This window comes from Pongo abelii, chromosome Y, assembly GCF_028885655.2.
Source record: "Pongo abelii isolate AG06213 chromosome Y, NHGRI_mPonAbe1-v2.0_pri, whole genome shotgun sequence".
NCBI classification, from domain to species: Eukaryota; Metazoa; Chordata; class Mammalia; order Primates; family Hominidae; genus Pongo; species Pongo abelii.
The window spans coordinates 10,629,494-10,649,412 of record NC_072009.2 but is presented as its reverse complement, the minus strand read 5'-3'; the positions used below and the strand labels follow the sequence as shown (position 1 = coordinate 10,649,412).

Here is a 19,919-nt window from a genome sequence, read left to right as displayed (position 1 = left end):
CCAGTATCAGAGCAGAACTAAATTAAATTGAAATATAAAAATAAAAAAGATAAAAACCTGGTTCTTCAAAAAGATAAATAAAATTGGTAGACCATTAAGAAGATTAACTAAGAAAAGATGAGAGAAAATCTAAATAAGCTCAATTAGAAACAAAATGGGAACTATTACAATTGACAAAACAGAAATACAAAAAACAAAACAAAAAGCATTCAAGGTTACTGTGAACACCTTTACAGACATAAACTAGAAAACCTAGAAAAGATGGATAAATTCCTGGAAACATACAGCCCTCCTAGGTAAAATCAGAAAGAATTAGATACCCTGAACAGACCGATAACATCCAAGAGTAAAATGGCAATTCAAAATACTGCCCACAAAAAAAAGTACAGTACCAAATGGATTCACAGCAGAATTCTACCAGATATTCAAAGAAGAATTAGTATCAATCCCTAGTGACATTATTCCACAAGATAAAGAGGAAACCCTCCCTAATTCATTCTGGGAAGGCAGTATCATCCTAATACCAAAACCAAGAAAGGATATAACCAAAATAGAAAACTACAGACCAATTTCCTTGATGAACATAGATGCTAAAATCTTTAACAAAATACTAAATGAAAGTAACAAAATATTAAATAAAAATAACAAAAAAATCCAACAATATATGAAAAAGGATAATTCATCATGATCAAGTGGGTTTTGTACCAGGGAGGCCAGGATGGTTTAATATTCAGAATACAATAAATGTGATACACCGTATAAACAGAATTAAAAACAAAAAATCACATGATTATGTTAATGGATGCAGAAAAAGCATTAAACAAAATCCAGCATCTATTTTTAATTAAAACTCTCAGCAAAATTGGCATACAAAGGACATACTTCAATGTGACACAAGCCATCTGTGACAAACCCACACCCAACATAATACTGAATGGAGAAAAGTTGAAAGAATTTCCTCTGAGGCCTGGAACAGGACAAGAATGCCCAGTCTCACTGTCCTCTTCAACATATCACTGGAAGTCCTAGCCAGAGCAATCTGACAAGAGAAAAAAGTAAATGGCATCAAAGTCATTAAAGAGAAAGTCAAACTGTCATTTTTTGCTGATGATGTGGTTATTGACCTAGAAAACACTAAAGATTCTTCAAGAAAGCTCCTAGAATGATAAACAAATTCAGCAAAGTTTCTGTATACAAAATTAATGTACACAATTCAGTAGCTCTTCTATAAAACAACATTGAACAAGCAGAGAAACAAATCAAGAACTCAACCCCTTTTACAATAGCTGCAAAAAATAAAATACTTAGGAATATACCTAACCAAAGAGGTAAAAACTTCTACAAGGTAAACTACAAAACTGCTGAAATAAATTATAAATGACACAAACAAATGAAAACACATTCTATGCTCATGGATGGTTAGAATCATATTGTAAAAATGACCATACTGCCAAAAGCAATCTACCAATTTAATGCAATTTTCATGAAAACACCACCATCATTCTTCACAGAGTTAGAAAAAAACAATTTTAAAATTCATATGAAACCAAAAAAGAGCCCACATAGACAAAGCAAGACTAAGCAAAAAGAATGAATCTCTGGGCATCACATTACCTGATTTCTAACTATACTATCATGCCACAGTCACCAAAACAAGATGGTACTGGTATAAAAATAGGACATAGACCAATGGAATAGAATAAAGAACCCAGAGATAAACCCAAATACTTACAGCCAACTGATCCTCAACAAAGCAAGCAAAAACATAAAGTAGGGACAGGATACCATATTTAACAAATGGTGCTAAGATAATTGGCCATATGTGGGAGAATAAAATTGGATTTTCATCTCTTACCTTATACAAAAATCACCTGAAGATGTATCAAGGACCTAAATCTAAGACCTGAAACTATAAAAATCCTAGAAGATAACATTGGAGAAACCCTTCTAGACATTTGCTTTGACAAGGATTTCATGACCAATAACCAAGAAGGAAATACAATAAAAACAAAGATAAATAGCTATGACCTAATTAAACTAAAGAACTTTTGCATGGCAAAAGGGACAATCAGCAGAGTAAACAGACAACCCATGGAGTGTGAGAAAATATTTACAATCTATATATCTGTCAAAGGAGTAATATCCAGAATCTACAAGGAACTCAAACAAATTAGCAAGAAAAAATCAAACAATCCTATCAAAAATTGGGCTAAGGACATGAATATACAATTCTCAAAAGAAGATATACAAATGGCCAACAAACATATGAAAAATGGTCTACATCACTAATGATCAGGGAAATGATCAGGAAACACAATGTGTTACCTACCACCTTCCTTCTGCAAGAATGGCCATAATAAAAGAAATAAAAAATTATAGATGTTGGTGTAGATGCGGTGAACAGGAAACACTTCTACAATTCTAGTGGGAATGTAAACTAATACAACCACTATGGAAAAAAATGTGCAAATTACTTAAAGGACTAAAAGTAGAACTACAATTTGATCCAGCAATTCCATTACTGGGGTACTTACCCAAGGGAAAGCTGTCATTATATGAAAAAGACAGTTGCACATGTGTGTTTATAGTAGCCCAATTTGCAATTGCAAAAACCTGGGACCAACACAAATGTCAATCAGTCAACAAGTGGATAAAGACACTGTGGTGTGTATGTATGTGCATATATATACACATACATGATGAAATACAAATAATACTCAGCTATAAAAAGAAATAAACTAACGACATTCACAGTGACCTGGATGACACTGGAGACTATTATTCTAAGTGAAGTAACTCCAGAATGGAAAACCAAACATTGTACATTCTCACTCATAAGTGGGAACTAAGCTATGAGAATGCAAAGGCATAAGAATAACACAAACGACTTTTGGGACTCAGGAAGAAAGGCTGGGAAGGGATGAGGAATAAAAGATCACAAATTGATTGCAGTGTATACTGCTCAGGGGATGGTGCACCAAAATCTCATAAATAGCCACTAAAGAACATAATCATGTAACTGAACACCACCTGTTCCCCAATAACCTATGGAAATATAAAAATTTAATTAAAAATAACTTTAAATAATATCTAAGCTAAAGAAAATTATACATTTTCTTCAACCAAAACCACATACTAATGACTTCTTTGTATGATTTCTTACCAAAAACACATTCTACTTACCTTTTGTACTCTGCATATAGAATTTTTAAAAAAATTCTGATAGGTTAAATTACCTGTATTATTTACAATGTTAACTTTTAATAACCTTAATTTTTAGTAAAACACTTAGAAAGCAATTTTAATTGTCATTCAAGTGAAGATGACAGGATAGAGGACAAACCTGTGAAGTTAATGCCTAGAAAGTCCAATGTCTCTCAGCATGGCCAAAAAGCAGGGCTAGATGAAGAATTGGGCCATATTGTGATTGGATTTGCTTTGTATCTGGTAAACCCAGGCACTGCAAAAACACAATGTCCCGAAGCCTCACCATAAGGCTCAAAACCAAAAACTTCACCAACATGCCTATTAATTTTATACCAGAAGCATCACAGAAGCATGGTTTATTACCTTACCGAAATATCTGTCAGCGAAAGTATAAACCTTTCTGAAAAATAGATATGGGCAAAAATCTTAACATTCTAAAGACATTTTATTTTACTAACAATTTTAAAATGGGCTTTTATTATCAAAGATTACCACAGTCATATAAAGTTAAAAAACATTTGGACTTATTTACTTGATGTATCAGTATTTATTTATTTACAAGTCAATTTGGTATCATGTAGACATATGTAAACACAGACATGTGCACAAATATATACAACACTACAAATATAAATACAAATTGTAGCTTTAATTTTAAAATTTCAGCAGTGAGATAGGGCTCATTTTAGCCATGAAAGCTCAGTATTTCAAAAGAACAGTTGTATTAAATTTTATCTCTGCCTAAAGTTTGTCTGTGCTGAGCAACCAAGCCCTTATCAGGTTTTAGAGAAAAGAGAAAAGCAAATTTATACATCAAAAAACACAGAGAATTTAAACAATTTTTTAAGAAAGGTATTAAAAATGGGAGAGGTGAAGCAAAGTGTCAGAATAGAAAGCTCCACTGATTGTTCCTCCCACAAGTCACCAATTTAACAAGTATCTACACAGAAAAAACACCATAAGAATCAAAAATCAGGTCAGGACTCATAGTATGTGTTTATAACTTCATATCACTGAAAGAAGCACTGACGAGATAGAAAAACAAATTCCTGAATTACTGATGCCACCTCTTCCCCACCATCCTAAATCAGTGGTATGGTGTGGAGAGCATCTCTGGGCACTGGGAAAGGGAGAACAATAATTTTGAGGCATTGAAATCAGTGCTGTCCTTTTAGAGCAGAAAGGAAAACCAGAACTAACTCAGCCAAGACCCCGTCTTGGAGGGAACACTGAAATAAGCCCTAGCCAGATAGGAATTACTGAATGCAGTGATCTAAATTTGCTACAGTACTCTGTGTCTCTAACTAAACTTAAGAGACAGTTTAGGCCACAAGAACTGCAACTATTAGGTGAATTCTAGTGCTGAACTAGGCCAAAGACAGTAGCCTGAGGGGGCACATGGTATACTGAGAAACTAGCTGGGAAAGACAAGGGAATGCTGGCATTACTCCTCACCTAATTTCAGGATAAATAGCTTATGACTCCGAAAGAGCCCCCTTCTTCTTATTGAGGAGAGGAGAGAAACTAATGGGAATAAGTTAGTTTTGCATCTAGCATACCAGGTCAGCCACAGCAGAACACGGCACTGGTTTGTGTGGTGAGGCCTCTATTTCAAGCCCTACAATGCAGATGACATTTCTAGACACACCATGGGCCAGAAGGAAACTTGCTGCCTTGAAGGAAAAGTCTCAGGCTTGGCAGCATTCACCAACTGCTGACTGAAGAGCCCTTGGCCCCTGAATAACCAGCAGTGACACCCAGATATTACATTGAGGGTCTTGGATGAAGCTCAGAGACTTGCTGGCTTCAGGTGAAACTCAGCACATTACCAGTTGTGGCTAAGAGGCAAAACAACTTTCTGCTCAAGGAAAGCAATGGAAAAGTAAAGGGATTTTTGTCTTTCACCGTAGGTACCAGCATGGCCACAGGAAGGTAGAGCATCAGGCAGGTGCCCGGAGAGTCCCTAATTTTAGGATTTGATTTTTGGATAGTATCTGTAAACCTTCCCTGGGCAGAGAGATACCCATGGCCCTGAAAGGTGAGTACCAGGCTAGACAGCATTCATCATAAGCTGACTTAGGTGACACTAGGCTATAAGGGATCATCAGTTGTAGGTGACACTGGGCCTTAAGGGATCATCAGTTGCAGTCTGAGAGTATTCCTCATAATCTGGAGTGACAGTGGCCACAGGGTGAGGTTCCACTGTCTTTGGAAAGGAGAGAGTGGAAAGGACTGCATTTTGTTGTTTGTGTGGCACTTCTAAACCCATGAGGAGCTTGAGAAAAATTGCTTCCTTGAAAAGAAGGACAAAATTTTGGCTAGCTTTGCCACCTGCCAATTGTAGAACCTCAGGATCTGGAGCAAACACAGGGAGTAACCACGGAGTGGTTACCAGAGGCCTTGTGTGAGACCTAGCCGTGAGATGGCTTCAAATCTGACTTAGCATTTATAGTAGTGGTGGCAAAACGCCTACTTGTGTCACTCCACTTTCAGCTTTAGCTGCCTCACAACAAAAACAGAAAGAGACTGTATGTTTGTGAGCAAATGAGGGAGGAGAAGAAGCATATTTGCCTGGTAATCTAGGGAGTTCTCCTGGATCCTGTCCAAGACCACCAAAATGGTACCTCTATGACACTGCAAGCACCAGAATGTCACTGGGCTTGGAGTGTCCCCTAAACCAGAAACAGCTTGAATTGCAACATTCAAGTCTTTTCTAATATCTAGAAAATCTTCTCAAGAAGGATGGCTAATAAACCCACATAATGAAGACCACAATAGATACCTAACTCTTCAATGCTGAGACACCAAAGAGCATCTATTAGCATAAACAATATGTAGGGAAATGTGATCTCACTAAACGAACAGAATAAGACACCAAGGACCAATCCTGGGGAAACAGAGGTATGTGACCTGTCAGATGGAGAACTCAAAACATCTGTGTTAAGATAACTCAAAGAAATTAGAGATAACACAGAGAATAAATGCAGATTCTATCAGATATATTTAACAAAAATATTAAAATAATTTAAAAGAGTTAGGCACAAATTCTTGAGCTAATAAATGCAAATGGCTTACTGGTAAATGCCTCAGAGTCCTTTAATAGCAGAATGGATCAAGCAGAAGAAAGAATTAGTAGGATTAAAGACAGGCTATTTGAAAACACACAGTCAAAAGAGAGAATAGAAAAAAAAAAAAAAAAAGCATGCCTACAGGATCTATAAAATAGCCTAAAAATGGCATATCTGAGTTATTGGCTTGAAAGAGACAGTGAGGAAAAAGATAGACGTAGGAAGCTTATTCAAAGGGATAAGAACAGAGAACTTCCCAAACCAAGAGAAACATATCTCTATCTAAGTACAAGAAGGTTATAGAACCCCAAGAGATTTAACCCAAAGAAGACTGCCTCAAGGCATTTAATAGTCCAACTTGCAAAGGTCAGGGATAAAGAAATGATCCTAAAGGCAGCAGGAGAAAAATAACAAATAACATACAATGGAGTTCTAACACATCTAGCAGAAGACTTTTAGTGAAAACTTCAGAGGTCAAGAGAGAGTGGCATAATATATTTAAAATGCTGATGAAAAAAAGTTACCCTAGAATAGTATAACTGGTGAAAATATCCTTCAAACAAAAGGGAGAAATAAAGACTTTTCTAGACAAACAAAATCTGAAATGGTTTTGATATAAGATGATATAACAACTTTAAATAAATATGCCCACAACACTGAAACACCCATGTATATAAAGGAAATATAATTAGAGGTAAAGACAAAAATAGAACCCAGAACAATAATAATAGCTGGAGACTTTAACACTCTGCTTTCAGCCATGGACAGATCTTCCAGACAGAAAATAAGAAACAACAGACTTAATCTACACTACAGACCAAATGGATCTAATAGATATTTGCAGAGTATTTTATTCAAGATTCAAGATCTGCAGAGTACACATTGTTTTTCCTCAGCATATGGATCATTCTCAAGGATAGACCGTATGTTAAGACATAAAACAAGTCTTAAAATATTCAAAAATTGAAATAATATCAAACATCTTCTCGGACCACAATTAAATAAAACTAGAAATTAATAACAAGAGAAAGTTTGGAAGTTAATGGAAATTAATGAATACAGGGAACTTAAACAAGATGGTCCTAAATAACAAGAGGGTAAATGAAGAAATAGAAAATTAAAAATTTTTTTCAAACAAATGATAATGGAAACGTAACATATCTATGAGACACAAAAAAGCAGTACTAAAATGAAAGTTTGTAAGTCCTATATCAAAAAAGAGGAAAATTTCAAATAAACAATCTAACAATGCATCTTAAGAACTAGAAAACAAGAGCAAACCAAACCTAAAACTAGTAGAAGAAAAGAATAAAGATCAGAGCAGAAATATATAAAATTGAAGAAAAAAATACAAAAGATCAATTAAACAAAAATTGCTATTTTTGAAAAGTTAAACAAAATTGACACCTTTAGAAAGACTAAAAAAGAGAGATGATTTAAATAAGTAAAATTATAAATGAAAAAGCAGACATTACAACTGATACTACAGAAATTTGAGGGATTATTCTTGGCTACTATGAAGAGTATATGCCAACAATTAGGAAAATCTGGAGGAAATGAACACATTCCTACATACATACAGCCTACCAAAATTAAACTAGGAAGAAATCCAAAACCTGAACAGACCAATAACAAGTGATGAAATTAGAATCATGATAAAATATCTCTCAATAAGAAAAACCTGGGACTTTATGGCTTGTCCCAGGTTTTTCTGAATTCTACTCAATATTGAAAGTAGAATACTGATCCTAAGCAAAACTATTCTGAAATATAGTGGAAGACAGAATACTTGTAACCTCATTCTGCAAGGCCTGCGTTAACCTGATTTCAAAACATGAGACAGGTCAAAACCATAGAAAAGCACAGGCCAATATCTCTGATAAATATTGATGCAAAAATCCTCAACAAAATATTAGCAAACATAATTCAAAAACACATTAGAGAAATCATTCATCATGACCAAGTGGGATTTATTCTAGGGATGACAGGATGGCTCAACATGCGCAAATCAATCAGTGTAATACATCATGTCAACAAATGAAAAATGTAAACCATATGATCTTTTCAATTGATGCTGAAAAATCAGGTGATAAAATTTAACATTTCTTTATTATAATAACCCTGAAAGAATTGGATTAGAAGAAACATACCTAACATACCTCAAATAATAAAAGTCACATATGTCAGACATGCAGCTAGTATGCTGAATGGGGAAGAAATGAAAAGCCTTTGTTTAAGATCTGAAACACAATAAGGATGCTCATTGTCACCACTATTATTCAGCACAGTTCTGGAAATCCTAGCTAGAGCAATCAGACAAGAGAAAGATATAAATCACATTACATTAGGAATAAAGAAATCAAATTATCATGGTTTGCAGATGATAAAATTGAACGTTTTGAACATCTTAAAAGATTTCACAAAAGATTATTAGAACTGATAAATTTAGTAAAATTGCAGGATACAAAATCAACATACAAAAATCTGTAGCATTTCTATATGCCAACTCCAATAAATCTGAAAAAGCAATAAAAAAGTAATTTCACTTACAAAATCACACATAAAATTAAACACTCCGGAATTAACTGAAGAGGTGAAAGATTGCTATAATAAAAACTATAAAACATTAATAAAAGAAATTTAAAAGGACACCAAAAAGATGGAAAAAGTTTCCATGTTTATGGATTACGAGTGTCAAAGCAACGATATTTTCACAGAAATAGAAAAAGGAATTCTGTAAGTTATATAAAACCACAAAAATCCAGAATGGCTAAAGATATTCTACACAAAGAGAAAAAAACTGGAGGAATTACATTACCTGATCTCAAATTAAATACAGAACTATAGTAGCCTAAATAGCATGATACTGCCATATAAAGAGACACAGGGACGAGGGGAATATAAAAGAAAATCTAGACACAAATCCAAACATTTTCAATCAACTTATTTTTGACAAAGGTACCAAGAACCTACACTGGGCAAAAGACAGTCTCATCAACAAATGGTGCTGGGAAAACTGGAAATTAGACAATATCTCTTACCCCATCTCAAAAATCAAATCAAACTAAATTATAAACTTAGATCTAAGACCTCAAACTATAAAGCTACAGTAAGACAACTTTGGAGAAAATCTCAAAGACATTAGTCTGGACAAAAATTTCTTGGGCAATACCTCACAAGGGCAGGCAACCAAAGAAAGATGAACAAATGGGATCACATGAAGTTAAAAAGCTTCCGCACAGCAGTGAATATAACCAACAAAAAAGAGACAACAGAATGTGAGCAAATATTTGGTATATACCCATCTGACAGGGTTTTAATAACCATAATATATAAGGAGCTCGAACAACTCCTATAGAAAAACATCTAATAATCCAATTAAAAATAGACAAAAAAATTGAATAGACATTTCTGAAAAGACATGCAAATGACAAACAAGCATATGAAAATGTACTCAACATCATCAATCATCAGATAAATGCAAATCAAAACTGCAATTACATATCATCATATCAGTTAAAATGGCTTTTTTTTTTTTTTTTTTCTAATAACAAATGCTGGTAACGGTATGGAGAAAAGGGAATCCTCATATACTGTTGGTGGGAATGTAAATTAGTACAACCAGTATGGAGAATACAAAAGATCCAGAACAGCCAAAGATATTCTACACAGAGAACAAAACTGAAGGAATTACATTACCTGATTTCAAATTAAATATAGAACTATAGTAGCCAAAATAGCATGATACTGCCATATAAACAGACACAGAGACCAAGGGAACATAAAAGAAAATCTACGCACAAATCCAAACATTTTCAGTCAACTCATTTTGAAGGTTCTTCACAAAACTAAAAGTTGAGCTACCACATGATCCAGTAATCCCACTGTTGGATATATGCCCACCTCCCCCACCGCCCCCCGCACACACAAAGGAAATTAATATATTGAGAGATACCTGCACTCCTATGTTTTTTCCAGTAGTGTTTACAATAGCTAAGATTTGGAAGCAGTAAAAGTGTCCATCAACAGATAAATGGATACACAAAATGTTGCGTTTATAGGCAATAGAGTAGTATTCACCCGTAAGAAATAATGAGGTCCAGTCAGCTGCAACAACATGGATAGAACTGGAGGTTATTATGTCAAGTAAAATATGTCAGGCACAGAAAGACAAATATTGCATTTTCTTACTTATTTGTAAGATTTAACTATCAAAACAATTACACTCATGGAGATAGAAAGCAGAATGGTGATTACCAGAGGCTGGGACAGGTACTGGGTGGCAGCGGGTAAGGTGAGGTTGTTAACGGGTAAACAAAAATAAATAGAAAGAAAGAATAAGACCTACTATTTGACAGTACAACAGAGTGACCACAGTCGATAATAATTGAATATTTTAAAATATCTTAAAGGGTACAGATTTTTGTAACTTGAAGGATAAATGCTTGAGGGCATGGATACCCCATCATGATGTACTTATTTCACATTGCATACAATGTATCAAAACATATCATGTAACCCATCCATAAATATATATGCCTACTGTGTACCAATAGAAGTTTAAAAACAATTTAAAAATGGCCTAAATGAAAAAAAATAATGAAAACGTATTTCAAGGTGACATAAAATTATAGAAATTTACCAGAAAATTTTATTAGAAGGCCAATTTTATTTAAATAGGCAATATAATTGTTTTCATTTTCCAACTGAGACATTTATCTTACAGCAAATTCTATTAACAAATGAGGTCAAGAAAGCAGTTGCAATGTTCAAAACTAAGTAATCATATATGTAAAAACAGGCACTAAAGGGCAGAACATCTATATAGCCCAAAATAAAGGATCCAAATTTACATTAAATCCTAGATCCTCAAAAAAGGGAAAACACATGAAATGTAACAACTCTTCCATAGTGTATCTATTAGGTTGGTGCAAAAGTCATTGCAGCTTTGCCATTAGAAGTGATTAGAAACAACGGCAAAAACCACAATGATTACTCTGAGACTGGTGGGCCACTCAATTCCAGTGGCCCACTCTGTGTTCCACCCAACCCCATGGAAAACTGTATTTCCAAGTGGCAAGTGTTCCTATAACCTCCAAAAGCTTAAACGCTGCTTTTCTAATTTAAAAACTTAAATAAAAGAGTAACCTCCTGCAGTAGTAACCATTTACTGCAACAGATGTTGGTCACCTCCAAAACTGGAACTCTCACCAGTGATTTGCCAGTTACTTCACACAAAAGGTCAAGTTTTCTCTCATAATAAAAAGTAATTCCTGGTACCCCAACTGTCAAAGAGATCAGATGGGAGGGGAGAGAACGCAAGAGGAGGGGAGGTGAATGGAGTGGGGAGGAGGGGAGGGGAGGGGAGCAACTTCAAAGGTTATATTTGATACTTTTTTGCTGTGCTCCTCCAGAAGTCTCAGGGTCATTAAAGTCTGTGGTAGATCTATTCGTGTGGTATCAAAGATGTCAAAAAAGAGGGATGTGTAGAAATAGATGCAAGAAAAATTCTTATAAAGGAAAATTTGGTAAGATTGTAAGCTTTCTAGAATGTCATTTATACTTTACCATTTTTCAGGAAAAATTATGACAACAAGGAAGAAAGCAAACCAGAAGGCTATATATATAACTGAAAAGGAGTTTCAGTTAACTAAATCAACTTCCGAGAGACCAAGATTTATAAGACAAAAGGTACAAATGCTTTTTAAAAACATAGCCTAAATATTAGCTTTTAATTAAAACAAACTGTGATGCTACAGCTCTTTAAAATAATTATATCAAGGAGGGGAGGAGCCAAGATGGCTGAATAGGAACAGCTCCGGTCTACAGCTCCCAGCGTGAGCCACGCAGAAGATGGGTGATTTCTGCATTTCCATCTGAGGTACCGTGTTCATCTCACTAGGGAGTGCCAGACAGTGGGCGCAGGTCAGTGGGTGAGCGCACCGTGCGCCAGCCGAAGCAGGGGCGAGGCATTGCCTCACTCGGGAAGCGCAAGGGGTCAGGGAGTTCCCCTTCCAGGGGTGACAGACCGCACCTGGAAAATCGGGCCACTCCCACCCGAATACTGTGCTTTTCTGACGGGCTTAGGAAACGGTGCCCCAGGAGAGTATAGCCCGCACCTGGCTCAGAGGGTCCTATGCCCACGGAGTCTCGCTGATTGCTAGCACAGCAGTCTGAGATCAAACAGCAAGTCCGCAGCGAGGCTGGGGGAGGGGCGCCCGCCATTGCCCAGGCTTGCTTAGGTAAACAAAGCAACCTGGAAGCTTCAACTGGGTGGAGCCCACCACAGCTCAAAGAGGCCTGCCTGCCTCTGTAGGCTCCACCTCTGGGGGCAGGGCACAGACAAACAAAAAGACAGCAGTAACCTCTGCAGACTTAAATGTCCCTGTCTGACAGCTGTGAGGAGAGCAGTGGTTCTCCCAGCACGCAGCTGGAGATCTGAGAACGGGCTGACTGCCTCCTCAAGTGGGTCCCTGACCCCTGACCCCCGAGCAGCCTAACTGGGAGGCACCCCCCAGCAGGGGCAGACTGACACCTCACACGGCCAGCCAGGTACTCCAACAGACCTGCAGCTGAGGGTTCTGTCTGTTAGAAGGAAAACTAACAGAAAGGATATCCACACCAAAAACCCATCTGTACATCACCATCATCAAAGACCAAAAGTAGATAAAACCACAAAGATGGGGAAAAAACAGAGCAGAAAAACTGGAAACTCTAAAAAGCAGAGTACCTCTCCTCCTCCAAAGGAATGCAGTTCCTCACCAGCAACGGAACAAAGCTGGACGGAGAATGACTTTGACGAGATGAGAGAAGAAGGCTTCAGACGATCAAATTACTCCGAGCTACGGGAGGATATTCAAACCAAAGGCAAAGAAGTTGAAAACTTTGAAAAAAATTTAGAAGAATGTATAACTAGAATAACCAATACAGAGAAGTGCTTAAAGGAGCTGATGGAGCTGAAAACCAAGGCTCGAGAACTACGTGAAGAATGCAGAAGCCTCAGGAGCCGATGCGATCAAATGGAAGAAAGGGTATCAGCCCTGGAAGATGAAATGAATGAAATGAAGCGAGAAGGGAAGTTTAGAGAAAAAAGAATAAAAAGAAACGAGCAAAGCCTCCAAGAAATGTGGGACTATGTGAAGAGACCAAATCTACGTCTGATTGGTGTACCTGAAAGTGATGGGGAGAATGGAAACAAGTTGGAAAACACTCTGCAGGATATTATCCAGGAGAACTTCCCCAATCTAGCAAGGCAGGCCAACATTCAGATTCAGGAAATACAGAGAACGCCACAAAGATACTCCTCGAGAAGAGCAACTCCAAGACACATAATTATCAGATTCACCAAAGATGAAATGAAGGAAAAAATGTTAAGGGCAGCCAGAGAGAAAGGACGGGTTACCATCAAAGGGAAGCCCATCAGACTAACAGCGGATCTCTCGGCAGAAACCCTACAAGCCAGAAGAGAGTGGGGGCCAATATTCAACATTCTTAAAGCAAAGAATTTTCAACCCAGAATTTCATATCCTGCCAAACTAAGCTTCATAAGTGAAGGAGAAATAAAATACTTTACAGACAAGCAAATGCTGAGAGATTTTGTCACCACCAGGCCTGCCCTAAAAGAGCTCTTGAAGGAAGCGCTAAACATGGAAAGGCACAACCGGTACCAGCCACTGCAAAATCATACCGAAATGTAAAGACCATTGAGACCAGGAAGAGACTGCATCAACTAACGAGCAAAATATCCAGCTAACATCATAATGACAGGATCAAATTCACACATAACAATATTAACTTTAAATGTAAATGGACTAAATGCTCCAATTAAAAGACACAGACTGGCAAATTGGATAAAGACTCAAGACCCATCAGTGTGCTGTATTCAGGAAATCCATCTCGCGTGCAGACACATAGGCTCAAAATAAAAGGATGGAGGAAGATCTACTAAGCTAATGGAAAACAAAAAAAGGCAGGGGTTGCAATCCTAGTCTCTGATAAAACAGACTTTAAACCAACAAAGATCAAAAGAGACAAAGAAGGCCATTACATAATGGTAAAGGGATCAATGCAACAAGAAGAGCTAACTATCCTAAATATGTATGCACCCAATACAGGAGCACCCAGATTCATAAAGCAAGTCCTGAGTGACCTACAAAGAGACTTAGAATCCCACACATTAATAATGGGAGACTTTAACACCCCACTGTCAACATTTGACAGATCAACGAGACAGAAAGTCAACAAGGATACCCAGGAATTGAACTCAGCTCTGCACCAAGCAGACCTAATAGACATCTACAGAACTCTCCACCCCAAATCAACAGAATATACATTTTTTTCAGCACCACACCACACCTATTCCAAAATTGACCATATACTTGGAAGTAAAGCTCTCCTCAATAAATGTAAAAGAACAGAAATTGTAACAAACTGTCTCTCAGATCACAGTGCAATCAAGCTAGAACTCAGGATTAAGAATCTCACTCAAAACCGCTCAACTACGTGGAAACTGAACAACCTGCTCCTGAATGACTACTGGGTACATAACGAAATGAAGGCAGAAATAAAGATGTTCTTTGAAACCAACGAGAACCAAGACACAACATACCAGAATCTCTGGGATGCATTCAAAGCAGTATGTAGAGGGAAATTTATAGCACTAAATGCCCACAAGAGAAAGCAGGAAAGATCCAAAATTGACACCCTAACATCACAATTAAAAGAACTAGAAAAGCAAGAGCAAACACATTCAAAAGCTAGCAGAAGGCAAGAAATAACTAAAATCAGAGCAGAACTGAAGGAAATAGAGACACAAAAAACCCTTCAAAAAATAAATGAATCCAGGAGCTGGTTTTTTGAAAGGATCAACAAAATTGATAGACCGCTAGCAAGATTAATAAAGAAAAAAAGAGAGAAGAATCAAATAGATGCAATAAAAAATGATAAAGGGGATATCACCACCGATCCCACAGAAATACAAACTACCATCAGAGAATATTACAAACACCTCTATGCAAATAAACTAGAAAATCTAGAAGAAATGGATAAATTCCTCAACACATACACCCTCCCAAGACTAAACGAAGAAGAAGTTGAATCTCTGAATAGACCAATAACAGGAGCTGAAATTGTGGCAATAATCAATAGCTTACTAACCAAAAAAAGTCCAGGACCAGATGGGTTCACAGCCGAATTCTACCAGAGGTACAAGGAGGAGCTGGTACCATTCCTTCTGAAACTATTCCAATCAATAGAAAAAGAGGGAATCCTCCCTAACTCATTTTATGAGGCCAGCATCATCCTGATACCAAAGCCCGACAGAGACACAACAAAAAAAAAGAATTTTAGACCAATATCCTTGATGAACATTGATGCAAAAATCCTCAATAAAATACTGGCAAACAGAATCCAGCAACACATCAAAAAGCTTATCCACCATGATCAAGTAGGCTTCATCCCTGGGATGCAAGGCTGGTTCAATATACGCAAATCAATAAATGTAATCCAGCATATAAACAGAACCAAAGACAAAAACCACATGATTATCTCAATAGATGCAGAAAAGGCCTTTGACAAAATTCAACAACCCTTCATGCTAAAAACTCTCAATAAATTAGGAATTGATGGGACGTATCTCAAAATAATAAGAGCTATTTATGACAAACCCACAGCCAATATCATACTGAATGGGCAAAAACTGGAAGCATTCCCTTTGAAAACTGGCACAAGAGAGGGATGCCCTCTCTCGCCACTTCCATTCAACATAGTGTTGGAAGTTCTGGCCAGGGCAATTAGGCAGGAGAAGGAAATCAAGGGTATTCAATTAGGAAAAGAGGAAGTCAAATTGTCCCTGTTTGCAGATGACATGATAGTATATCTAGAAAATCCCATTGTCTCAGCCCAAAATCTCCTTAAGCTGATAAGCAACTTCAGCAAAGTCTCAGGATACAAAATCAATGTGCAAAAATCACAAGCATTCTTATACATCAATAACAGACAAACAGAGAGCCAAATCATGAGTGAACTCCCATTCACAATTGCTTCAAAGAGAATAAAATACCTAGGAATCCAACTTACAAGGGATGTGAAAGACCTCTTCAAGGAGAACTACAAACCACTGCTCAAGGAAATAAAAGAGGATACAAACAAATGGAAGAACATTCCATGCTCATGGGTAGCAAGAATCAATATCATGAAAATGGCCATCCTTCCCAAGGTAATTTACAGATTCAATGCCATCCCCATCAAGCTACCAATGACTTTCTTCACAGAATTGGAAAAAACTACTTTAAAGTTCATATGGAACCAAAAAAGAGCCCGCATCGCCAAGTCAATCCTAAGCCAAAAGAACAAAGCTGGAGGCATCACGCTACCTGACTTCAAACTATACTACAAGGCTACAGTAACCAAAACAGCATGGTACTGGTACCAAAACAGAGATATAGATCAATGGAACGGAACAGAGCTGTCAGAAATAATGCCACATATCTACAACCACCTGATCTTTGACAAACCTGAGAAAAACAAGAAATTGGGAAAGGGTTCCCTATTTAATAAATGGTGCTGGGAAAACTGGCTAGCCGTATGTAGAAAGCTGAAACTGGATCCCTTCCTTACACCTTATACAAAAATCAATTCAAGATGGATTAAAGACTTAAACGTTAGACCTAAAACCATAAAAACCCTAGAAGAAAACCTAGGCAATACCATTCAGGACATAGGCATGGGCAAGGACTTCATGTCTAAAACACCAAAAGCAATGGCAACAAAAGCCAAAATTGACAAATGGGATCTAATTAAGCTAAAGAGCTTCTGCACAGCAAAGGAAACTACCATCAGAGTGAACAGGCAACCTACAAAATGGGAGAAAATTTTCGCAACCTACTCATCTGATAAAGGGCTAATATCCAGAATCTACAATGAACTCCAACAAATTTACAAGAAAAAAACAAACAACCCCATCAAAGAGTGGGCGAAGGACATGAACAGACACTTCTCAAAAGAAGACATTTATGCAGCCAAAAAATACATGAAAAAATGCTCACCATCACTGGCCATCAGAGAAATGCAAATCAAAACCACAATGAGATACCATCTCACACCAGATAGAATGGCAATCATTAAAAAGTCAGGAAACAACAGGTGCTGGAGAGGATGTGGAGAAATAGGAACACTTTTACACTGTTGGTGGGACTGTAAACTAGTTCAACCCTTGTGGAAGTCAGTGTGGCGATTCCTCAGGGATCTAGAACTAGAAATTCCATTTGACCCAGCCATCCCATTACTGGGTATATACCCAAAGGACTATAAATCATGCTGCTATAAAGACACATGCACACGTATGTTTATTGCCGCATTATTCACAATAGCAAAGACTTGGAACCAACCCAAGTGTCCAACAATGATAGACTGGATTAAGAAAATGTGGCACATATACACCACGGAATACTATGCAGCCATAAAAAATGATGAGTTCATGTCCTTTGTAGGGACATGGATGAAATTGGAAATCATCATTCTCAGTAAACTATCGCAAGAACAAAAAACCAAACACCGCATATTCTCACTCACAGGTGGGAATTGAACAATGAGAACACATGGACACAGGAAGGGGAACATCACACTTCGGGGACTGTTGTGGGTTGGGGGGAGGGGGGAGGGATAGCATTGGGAGATATACCTAATGCTAGATGACGAGTTGGTGGGTGCAGCGCACCAGCATGGCACATGTATACATATGTAACTTACCTGCACATTGGGCACATGTACCATAAAACCTAAAGTATAATAATAATAATAATAATAATAATAATAAAAGAAAAAAAAATAAAAGAAAAAAATAATTATATCAAATTTCTTGTTTTCATATTTTAGCAAGGACAGCCAACAAGTATTCCTGGGTTTTGAAATTTGTTGATATTCTTTAAAAGCAAAGGGTCCTTTTCAAGTTACTCAGCAAAATCAACGTTATGACTTAACCAAGAGCAGGTTAAATATCTAAAGAGAGGTGAAAAGTAGTTTTCACAAGATTCAAAACCACCCCAATGACAGCCAAAGAAAGAAAAGGTTTTTTTCTGCATAATAGTGGGTACAACCTACCTTTTATTCTACCACATTGTTTAGGGTCTCAGTTTCTAAGATTACCATCAACACAAAAATACTAATTGTCTCATGTATCCCACAAACAAAATTAATAAAAAAAATCATCAGTAAGATAAGAAATTGAAAGGAAAAAATGAATAAAAAATGGGTGCTTCAAAAACTCGAGTCAAATAAATATCAAACGAATATTTATAAATGTAAAAGACTTAACTTTCCAAGGTACTGGTTCCCTGAGTGTGAATTATACCTTAGCCACAGCTGACAAAGGAACAGAATCCTACTTATCAGCCTACAGGGTATGTAATATCCTGGTATGTAATTTGTTAATATCAAAGAGAATCCAAGGCTGACAGCTTGAGCATGAAAATAATTTATCATTGCTGTAGATTCTACTATTTAATTTTGTCAGTACAATTTTTAAAACTTGCTCATGACACTGTTATGTGTCTTTTTGAAAATTTGATTCTTCCATAAATACACATAAAGCATTGTTTTAGTATTAGAGCTATCTAAAATACTATGTTTTAAAAGTAGTTGCATTTTTATTATAAATAATCTAACTTTTGGCCACTTATGATGAACATTTTCAATGGTTTACTTATTCTGGTAGTGACTTAATACTGTAAAATTCTTAATAAAAGCTCAGGAGATTCTTTTCCTGAATAAGTTTTGTTATAAAAATAATAGGTGTTCTTTTAAAGAGTATAGAAGAGGCTGTTTCCATACTTCCCCAAAATTTATTTCCAGAATGAATTAACACAGCAATAGTCTGTTGCCATTGATGATTAACCCTAGACTGTATTTATGTTTACAGTGCCTCCAGTACCTCACAGATTTGTGGCACTGCCTTTCACAGACCCATTAATCTTTAACAGTAGGTAGGCTCTGCTAAAATCTTATCATTTTAGGACTAGCTAGGCAACAAGGGTTAAGACGACCAAAGTTTCTTTTTGGAGAAAACTTTTTATTAATACAAACTCATCGGATAAGTTAACAGAAAGAGTGTCCTTCTAAAAATATTATATGTCTCATGTTCTCAGCAATTTTTAGGCTCACACTGTATGTGAGCCTAAAATTACATCCCTCAGATAATGAACAAAAGAGCAGTCCCACTTGGTCATAACTCAAGCTCTCAAGAGCATAAAATAGCACAAGGGGTAACCTTAGTTTTTTCTGTTTTGGAGACAAACATCTAAGTTTATCTAAACAGATGCTAATCTTTTCAGGACCCTAACAACCCATATTTTAAGGTTTGGAGTTCATGTTTTACCTTATGGTACTCTGTTATGGCAGAACAACACAGAAGGACAAAGAAAATGCAGAAGACTCTCTTGAAAAAAAATCGGACAATATAAATATTTATATCAAAAATATCCTAGAGTTGCTACTGTAAGTATTAAAGAAAGAGGAAAAAAACATGAAAGGTAGCTCACCAGTCAAGAGAGGTTTATTTTAGAGAAAACTACCTCGAGAGAAGCTTCTGGCTGAATTAGGTCAGAGGCAAACTCTCTTACAGACTAAGAGTTTTTAAGGATTTGGGGT

The 19,919-nt window shown here is 36.7% G+C and overlaps 1 protein-coding gene across 2 annotated transcripts in view; it reads right to left on the bottom strand.

The window, feature by feature from the left end:
* Window positions 1-699: 699 nt before the first annotated feature.
* EIF1AY (eukaryotic translation initiation factor 1A Y-linked) overlaps window positions 700-19,919 on the bottom strand; it is a 62,738-nt gene continuing 43,518 nt past the window's right edge. Inside the window, exon 7 of one of the 2 annotated variants that reach the window (XM_063721500.1) lies at window positions 700-1,039. In XM_063721500.1, coding sequence (XP_063577570.1) covers window positions 884-1,039 — 156 coding nt within the window. In that variant the 3' untranslated portion in view covers window positions 700-883. Of the gene's footprint in view, window positions 1,040-9,292; window positions 10,383-19,919 lie in introns of those variants that run through there. The other variant, XR_010139096.1, reaches the window with a different exon arrangement.